The 9,052-nt window shown below is 48.8% G+C and overlaps 1 protein-coding gene across 1 annotated transcript; it reads right to left on the reverse strand.

Moving 5' to 3' along the window:
• Window positions 1–915: 915 nt before the first annotated feature.
• LOC141727068 (uncharacterized) lies at window positions 916–3,663 on the reverse strand. The gene is made up of 4 exons (XM_074532702.1): window positions 3,148–3,663; window positions 2,957–3,037; window positions 1,754–1,880; window positions 916–1,606 (listed from the first exon to the last, which is right to left on the reverse strand). The coding sequence occupies exons 1-4, from the start codon at window positions 3,272–3,274 to the stop codon at window positions 1,243–1,245; spliced, it is 699 nt and encodes a 232-aa protein (XP_074388803.1). The 5' UTR covers window positions 3,275–3,663; the 3' UTR covers window positions 916–1,242.
• Between the last annotated feature and the right edge of the window lie 5,389 nt (window positions 3,664–9,052).

A 9,052-nucleotide genomic window follows, 5' to 3' on the forward strand; every position in this document is an offset into this window, starting at 1 on the left:
CAGCCTCAGAGAGCTGGGCTGCGTTTCTTGGACAGCAGCTTTGCTGCACTCTCACCTCCAGCTTTGGCTGTAGATGGCCGAGCTGGAGCAGCCACGGGGAAAGGCCTGCAGGGCCACAGTGAATCTGAGCCGTGAGCCCAGGACAGCAGTTCCCTGGCGTGTTGGTTTCTTGCAGTTCCTCGCTTTCTGCATCTGAGACGGGCACTCGGTCAATTCTTTCCTTCTGGAAAGCCTCCTTGTTTACAATCCTACATTCCAGTCTTAACCTCCCTGAACCAAAAGTTAAGTCCCAAAACAGCAATTAAGGAGCCACACACCACCTGCAACTGCCACCCTCGCTCAAGCAAAACACCACAGCACACTTCCTGTGTTTTGTTCCACCTTTGGCGTTCTTCCCATAGCGAGTGGGAAAAGACTGTCATTTTTATTATAATTGCTGTCTCTGTTATCAAAATACGTTTTAGTAATGTTCATGACTAAGATCACATTCCTTCCCCTCAGTATCTTGCAAAGCCTGGTTCCGGCTTTTTGGTCCTTCATCCTCTTTGAGCTCATTGGGGAGGGGACTGCCACATCTCCCATGACCTAAGTCACCGTCTCAGGTCTCCTTGATGTGCTGAACACAGGACAGCCATCCTTCCCACAACATCTTCCCTCTCTGCCCAGACCTTCCTGATTCGGGGCAACATCCCACATGAGCTCCTAGAGAAGGTTTTGCATGTCACTCCTCACCAGCATGTCCTTATTCTGGTGCAGGAAAGCCTTGTGAATGGGCGCTGCTGGGAAAGCAGGCTGAGGCTGGCACAAACAGGACCTGCACTGCAGTGGTAGTTTCTCATAGTTCCTGTCCCACCCCCAGCCCTGCTCCAATCTCCCTGCATTCTACCCCAACAGAAACAGCCACAACACGCAAGAATTTACTGCTTTTGGAAACAGATTTATTTTTCAAAGTCACAGAAACCATCATCATCCACTGATACAAAATATCACTACCATCATCACTAAAAGTATTACTATCGCTATCACTAAAATAAGCACGGTCCTCTTATACTAAGTATCGTTATCACAATCACAGTCACTAAAAGAATCACTATCACTATCTATCACTATCACTATCTATCACTGTCACTATCACTATCATTAAAAGCATCCCTATTACTATAACTATCTATCAGTATCACTGAAAGGATCACTCTATCACTACCACTACCACTATGCCTATCACTACCACTACCACTATCACTAATCTTCATCTTCAAACATAAAATATTCCTGCTGGTACTGGTGGCAGGCGCACCACGAGGCTGTGGGCAGAGGAGACTCCAGGGAAACCCAGTGGTCCCGTGAAGTAGCCCCCTCAGCCAGAGCACAGCTGGGACACGTGGTCTGAGGTGACGGGTCTGCTTGCATGGTCTTGTACAGCTGGGCCAGCTCTGCTGCAAAGATCTCAGGAAACAGGCGGCAGCTGTCCCTGAACCCGTTAGCTTGGGGTCCCTCGCCGCTTCCTGGACCTTCTCCAGACTCAGTTTCATCTCTAAGCAGGCCACGGCTCTCCCAGGAAGAGTCCCAGTCCTGTCCTGATGCCTCTATGTCTTCCTGGGCTCTCCTGTAGAAACAGATTTCCAAGGAGACTCCTCATAGATAGGAATTTGGAGCACAGTAAAACCGCACTGCAGCGATTTCCACAGAACTGCCTGGGCACTGCAGCATGGTGCAAACACTTCATTGCCAATGGCAGCAATGAATAACTCACGTGTCCCTCTTCCGCAGCTGATACATGACGATGCACCCAATTACTGCTGCAAGGAGCAGCACAGCCGAGACCGCAAGAGATGCTAGCAGGTACTTCTTGCTGGATTCCCACTGTCCAGCAGCTGACCCTGACAGGAGAAAAGACAATGTGAGAGACAATGTTTGCACTCTGCACTAGGCATAATTCCACAGTCTGCTTCACATGCCTGAGGATTATTTTGTTCAGAGAATTTTTCCTCTGGCTCTGGTGTCTCAGCATCAGGGACCAAGAGGTTCTCATGGGGAAGAGCCCAGTGTGTGCCAGGGAGCAGCACTGCCCCCGTCTTTTCCTCTGGGCTGTAGGGCAGGGCTGTGTGCTGGGCAGCTGCAATTCATCCATGGAGAGCACTGCAGGGATACAGCAGAAATGCTGCTCTTCTTCCAAGACAGCATAGCCCAAGCACTCGCCGGAATATTCCTCAGGCTCAGCAAGAGAGCTGGTGTCCCGTATTACTTCTCTTTCTTCGTGTGAGCTTGGCACACTGTTACTTTCTTCCATAGGGAGTATACTTTCTATACTCTCTACACAAAACACATTGGACACTTTAACCAGAAGCCACTGCCCCTTACCACAAGCATGGTACCATGGCCTGGGAATTCTGGCAAGTGGCAGTGAGGAGCCTGCTGTGCCCAAAGACAAGAGGAATCCATAGCCAAGTTTTCTGCCATGCAACATGAAATGCAGACCCAAACCACCCAAAACTTAATCAACCAAATGACCCAGAGAAAGAATGCCTTCTGGTTCATACTCATACTTGAGGTCCAGCTTCAACCCATCCCTGAGCCTGAGGATGGGCAGGGGCAGCCAAGACTGCGTGGGATATCATTTCTGCCTCCGTGCTGTGCTGAGTGTTAGGTGAAAACAAATTCAGCAGAGGCCTTTTGCCAGCCTCTGGCTGCCAATGTCTGCACACAGCAGCTCTGGCCAATAATGGTACATCTGTATCAGCAGCTGGAGATGCCCCTGGCAATCATCTGGAAGCACAGCTGTGAGAAGATGCTGTGCTGGACCTTTTCTATGGCTCACTCCAGGAGGTGTGAAATGGGGTGTCCCTGCAGCAAGATTGACTGAGCGCTTCTGGCTATGCAGGATTTAGAACATGCCCAGAGGAAAGTAATTCTCTGCATCCCAGGTCTCAGGGTTAACAGAATGGGATATACCAACCAGATGGGGCTTCTTCCAAGGCTGTCAGGAGCTCCTCTGCAACATCAGGGAATCCTTCAGGAACTGTGTCATAATTCTTCCCTAGTTTGATTTATGAAAGAAAGTTACGCTTATGCAGGTGAATTTCTCATGAGTACGACAGGGAAAAGGAGTGCTCATTCTTGTGAAGGCAGTAGAGACTGACTACTCACGCTTGAGGTTCCAGCTTGGAATCATCACGGTATCTGCCTCTAGCTCAGGGTCTGAAAGAGCACTCTCTGTGTCCATAACTACAACGAAGCACACACAAGAAGTTAGCATCACGTTTACTCCTCTCATGGTCACACCTCAAGGCCTGGATGTGGAAGGTACTGACTGACAGGGCACACACACAGGTGGTTCTGTATTCTCACAGCTGCACAGGGGTCTGGCAGCTGAGCTGGCAGCTCTCACATGAAGTGAAAAGCCATGGCGTGCCCACACGACCCCCTCCAGCCCCGGAGCCAGGCCTGGAGGCTGGATAATGAGTGCTGAGTGATGATAACACCAGAGCTGAGTGATGGAGATGTGGCGCAGATGTTCTGGGCCTGAACTGCCCCTTCCTATCGCGGGCCTGGGGTATACGTACAAATCAAAAGGGGCCGGACTTCTGTGGAACGTGCCTTGAGCTGATTTATTTTCCAGCATCACTCTCATTACATGGTTTTGAGAATGGGAAGATGCCATCAGTTCACATTCCAGGCAGCAGACAAAGAACCTAGTGTTACAACTTACTTTATAACTTTTTGGACCAATCACACACAGCAAAAGCATATTGACAGTTGTTCTATCTTAGCACTATAAGCACATGTACCTTTGGTTGAAACAATGTCTGCTTTTTTCAAATACAATAACTGCTTGTAAGCCTTAAAACACAAAGCACAGGGCCCCATTATTAACCTTCAAACTTCCTAATACCTTGCTAGATAAACTTTTCTGTAGTTTAGGGAGTTATTCTAGACAAGCCTTAATACACAGACCATTGTTCTATTTGTCCTTGCTTTTCTACTTTTTAAATAATTTTTCTGCTGACCTATCTCATGGCAACTGCACAGCTCTAATCCCAGTTCTGCTGTCTCTGAGGCCTGCCTTTTGCAGCTTTCCCAAAATCCTCTGATATTGTGGATTCCCATAATTCTCCTTCTTGGTTCACTTAAAAAGGAACTTTTATAATCGTAATAGTTATGATTTGTGTTTCGTATCTTTATTATAATATTTCTGCTTATTACTTACTTAAAGCATTTTTTTGCTTGCACTAAGCATTGCTACAACACAGCAATTTAATGTTGTGAAAATCTAGTCAGTTTAAAAGGCATAAATTATGCTTGACAATAGTTACAAGTTACGTTTGAAAAAGTATTGTCGGCTTTATGGTTTTAATTTAAAACTTTCTTCCATGTCTATACTTTCATTTAATATCTCTGTGAGATTTCGAGAACTCTCTGTGAATCCATTTCTTACATTTTTTTTTTCTTCTATGATAAAAAAGTTCCTTGATAGCTTTGTCTATCATTTGTCGCACACACGGAAGTGTTCAAGGTATTACTGCTATTGTAACTATTAAAACACTTAACACATAGAGACTTATCTTGCAACGTTCCTTTAGCTAAGGTACAAATACACCGACTATTGTTGTGTTTCTCCTTGCTTTTCTACACTAAAAATAATTTTTCTGCTGACCTATCTCATGGCTGCTGCTTAGCTCTAATCACAGTTCTGCTGTCTCTGAGGCCAGCCTTTTGCAACTTTCCCGAAACCCTCTGATTTTTGTAGATTCCCACACCTTCCCACCTCCGGGCTCTTTAGGAACCTCTGCCCATGCTGCACCCTAAAGCAGCTGCAGCCCCTCACTCCTCCCCTGCTGTGTCTGCCCCACTGCCCACAGCGTGGTGGCCTCCTGGCTCAGCCAGCCCTAGTCCTGGCCCCGCTGCTGCCAGCCAGGGCTATGTGCTGACCCCTGCCTGCCTACCTGCTGCCTGCCCAGCTGTTGGAGCACTCTGGGCATTCTGGGCTTGCAGGGCCAGGAGAAAGAGGAGCAGGAGGCAGTGCCTCAGGGCCATGATCCCCCCTGCTCGCAACACTCTGCTGCTGCTGCTGCGGCTGCTGCTGCTGCTGCTGCGGCTGCAGTGTTGTCGAGAGTGAGCACTGAACAACAAGGAGGAGTTTTGGAACCTCGCATCAAAGAGAGCTCTGTGACCTCATGACATAGTGATGTCTCTGAACTCCCCAATGTATGCCCACATTGCCTGTGAATTCCTGGACCTCCCCTCTACTGAATTTCCTTATTTTGCATAAGAATATAGGGAGCAAAACGGAGAAAGGTTGATGTATTCTGGGAGGCAGCACTGTGCAGGGGAATGCAGAGGCACTCATGTCTTATTCCTCAGAAATCCCCATCAGAAGCCCTGTATGCAGGCTGCTGTAAAAAGCCCAGATGCAAATGTCTTTCTTTGGTAGTATTTATGTCTGAAAGCCTTCTGGCAAGAATCCTGCTTTTCCATTTCTTCTGCTACAGTTTCATCACCTTTGATGGCAGCAGCACTGCTTCCATTCTCTACTCTCAAGCAAACATGGGTGTGCAGTGCCCACGCTTCTCCCAAGTGAGCCTGGTTGATTCCCTTGCCACTTCCAATCCCACTTCAAGCTCACTAAAGGAGCCCCACTAAATCCTGAGCCAAGATCCTTTTTCCCTTTGAGGCAGATGTAGCCCATGTGCACCATCAAGCCTGGTGTCCTGTAGAGTGACCCACAGTCAAAGCCCCACACTCCTACTGGGGACACCAGGGTGCCAGGGATTCACTTCTGGAACCTTCCTGTGTCTGGGTCACTGCAAGTGGGACAAGTAAATTCCACACGCGCCCCAGATCCATCAAGCAGTCATGCAGAGGCTCCTATGACCAATATCACTTTCCTTCCCCTCTGTATCTCACACAAGGAGCTTTCCGCTCCTTCACAGAATCACAGAAATTCTAGGCTGGAAGAGACCTTTAAGATCATCGAGTCCAACCCCTGTTCTAACACCTCAACTAGATCATGGCACCAAGTGCCACATCCAGTCTTTTTTTAAACTCTTCGAGGGATGGTGACTCTACCACCTCCCTGGGTAGATGATTCCAGTATTTGACCACTCTTTCTGTGAAATACTTCCTCCTTAATTCTAGCCTGTATCTCCCTTGGCGCAGCTTGAGACTGTGTCCTCTTGTTCTGTCTGTTGTTGCCTGGAGAAAGAGACCGACCCCCAGCTCACCACAGCCACCCTTCAGGAAGTTGAAGAGAGTGATAAGGTCACCCCTGAGTCTCCTTTTCTCCAGGCTGAACAACCCCAGCTCCCTCAGTTGTTTCTCATATGGCTTGTGTTCCAAGCCCCTCACCAGCCTCGTTGCTCTCCTTTGGACATGCTCAAGCATCTCAACGTCCCTCCTAAAGTGAGGGGCCCAGAACTGGACACAATACTCCAGGTGAGGCCTCACCAGTGCTGAGTAGAGGGGAAGAATGACCTCCCTGCTCCTGCTGGCCACACCGTTCCTGATACTGGCCAGGATGCCATTGGCCTTCTTGGCCACCTGGGCACACTGCTGGCTCCTGTCCTTCATCCTCTTTGTGCTCATTGGGGAGGGACTGCCACATCTCCCATGACCTAAGTCACCATCTCAGGTCTCCTTGATGATCTCAGCACTGGACATCCCTCCTTCCCAGAACATCTTCCCTCTCTGCCCAGACCTTCCTGATTCAGGGCAGCATCCCAAATGAGCTCCTAGAGAAGTCTTTGCATGTCCCTCCTCACCAGCATGTCCTTATTCTGGTGCAGGAAAGCCTTGTGAATGGGCGCTGCTGGGAAAGCAGGCTGAGGCTGGCACAAACAGGTCCTGCACTGCAGTGCAAGTTTGTCAGAGCTCCTGTCACAGCCCCAGCCCTTCTCTCAGCTCTGTGCATTCTACCCCAACAGAAAAAGCCACAAGAGGCAAGAATTTACTGCTTTTGGAAACAGATTTATTTTTCAAAATCACAGAAACGATCATCATCCACTAATACAAAGTATCACTATCATCATCACTAAAAGTATCAGTATCGCTATCACTAAAATAAGCACTGTCCTCTAATACTAAGTATCGCTATCACAATCACTATCACTAAAAGACTCCCTATTACTGTAACTATCTATCACTATCACTGAATGAATCACTCTATCACTATCATTACCATATACCACTATGAATATCCCTATCCCTATCACTACCACTATCACTAATCTTCATCTTCAAAAAGAAAATATTCCTGCTGGTAGTGGTTACAGGGGCACCACGAGGCTGTGGGCAGAGGAGACTCCAGGGAAATCCAGGGGTCCCGTGAAGTAGCCCCCTCAGCCAGAGCGCAGTAGGGACACATCGTCAGAGGTGACGGGTCTGTGCACATGTTTTTGTATAGCTGGGCCAGCTCAGCTGCAAAGATCTCAGGAAACAGGCGGCAGCTGTCCCTGAACCCGTTGGCTTGGGGTCCCTCGCCGCTTCCTGGACCTTCTCCAGACTCAGTTTCATCTCTAAGTAGTCCACGGCTCTCCCAGGAAGAGTCCCAGTCCTGTCCTGATGCCTCTATGTCTTCCTGGGCTCTCCTGTAGAAACACATTTCCAAGGAGACTCCTCATAGATAGGAATTTGGAGCACAGTTAAACTGCACTGCAGCGATTCCCACAGAGCTGCCTGGGCACTGCAGCATGGTGCAAACACTTCATTGCCAATGGCAGCAATGAATAACTCACATGTCCCTCTTCCGCAGCTGATACATGACGATGCACCCAATTACTGCTGCAAGGAGGAGCACAGCTGAGACTAAAAGAGATGCTAGGAGGTACTTCTTGTTGAATTCCCACTGTCCAGCAGCTGACCCTGACAGGAGAAAAAGACAATGTGAGAGACAATGTTTGTACTCTGTACTAGGGATAATCCCGCAGTGTGCTTCACACGCCCGAGAATTATTTTGTTCAGAGAATTTTTCCTCTGGCTCTGGTGTCTCAGCATCGGGGACCAAGAGGTTCTCATGGGGAAGAGCCCAGTGTGTGCCAGGGAGCAGCACTGCCGCTGTCTTTTCCTCTGGGCTGCAGGGCAGGGCTGTGTGCTGGGCAGCTGCACTTCATCCGTGGAGAGCACTGCAGGGACACAGCAGAAATGCTGCTCTTCTTCCAAGACAGCATCGCCCAAGCACTCACCGGAATATTCCTCAGGCTCAGCGGGTTTGCTGGTGTCCTGTATTGGTTGGCTTTCTTCATCTGAGCCTGGGACACTGTCATTTTCTTCTGTAGGGAGGGTCTCTGGCACAGTCTCAGAATCTGTCTCTGCACAAAACACATTGGACACTTTAACCAGAAGCCACTGCCCCTTACCACAAGCATGGTACCATGGCCTGGGAATTCTGGCAAGTGGCAGTGAGGAGCCCGCTCTGGCCAAAGACAAGAGGAATCCATAGGCGAGTTTTCTGCCATGCAACATGAAATGCAGACCCAAACCACCCAAGACTTAATCAACCAAATGACCCACAGAAAGAATGCCTTCTGGTTCATATTCATACTTGAGGTCCAGTTTCAACCCAGGTCTTGCAGTTAACAGAATGGGATATACCAACCAGATGGGGCTTCATCCAAGCCTGTCAGGAGCTCCTCTGCAACATCAGGGAATCCTTCAGGGAATCCCTCAGGAAATGTGTCATAATTCTTCCCTATGTTAGAGTTATAAAATAATGTTCACCTGTGGAGGTAAATTTCATACCACAGGGAAATACCACTGGGAAAAGGAGTGCTCATTCTTGTGTAAGCAGTAGAGACTGACTACTCACGCTTGAAGTACCAGCTTGGAATCATCACGGTATCTGCCTCTAGCTCAGGGTCTGAACGAGCGCTCTCTGTGTCCATAACTACAACGGAGCACGCACAAGAAGTTACCATCACGTTTACTCCTCTCATGGTCACACCTCAAGGCCTGGATGTGGAAGGTACTGACTGACAGGGCACACACAGGTGGTTCTGTATTCTCACAGCTGCAAAGGGGTCTGGCTGCCCTTGGGACACTGAGCTGGCAGCTCTCACAT

This window comes from Zonotrichia albicollis, chromosome Z, assembly GCF_047830755.1.
Source record: "Zonotrichia albicollis isolate bZonAlb1 chromosome Z, bZonAlb1.hap1, whole genome shotgun sequence".
Taxonomy (NCBI): domain Eukaryota; kingdom Metazoa; phylum Chordata; class Aves; order Passeriformes; family Passerellidae; genus Zonotrichia; species Zonotrichia albicollis.

What these genes read in the sequence shown, in the direction of transcription:
- LOC141727068 (XM_074532702.1), bottom strand. Translation starts at nt 3,274, where the DNA reads ATGAGAGGAGTAAACGTGATGCTAACTTCTTGTGTGTGCTTCGTTGTA. An exon ending in CTTGGAAGAAGCCCCATCTG is followed by an intron (nt 1,881 to 2,956) that starts GTTGGTATATCC and finishes TTCTCCTGTCAG; the next exon opens with GGTCAGCTGCTGGACAGTGG. An exon ending in CAGCTGCGGAAGAGGGACAC is followed by an intron (nt 1,607 to 1,753) that starts GTGAGTTATTCA and finishes CTGTTTCTACAG; the next exon opens with GAGAGCCCAGGAAGACATAG.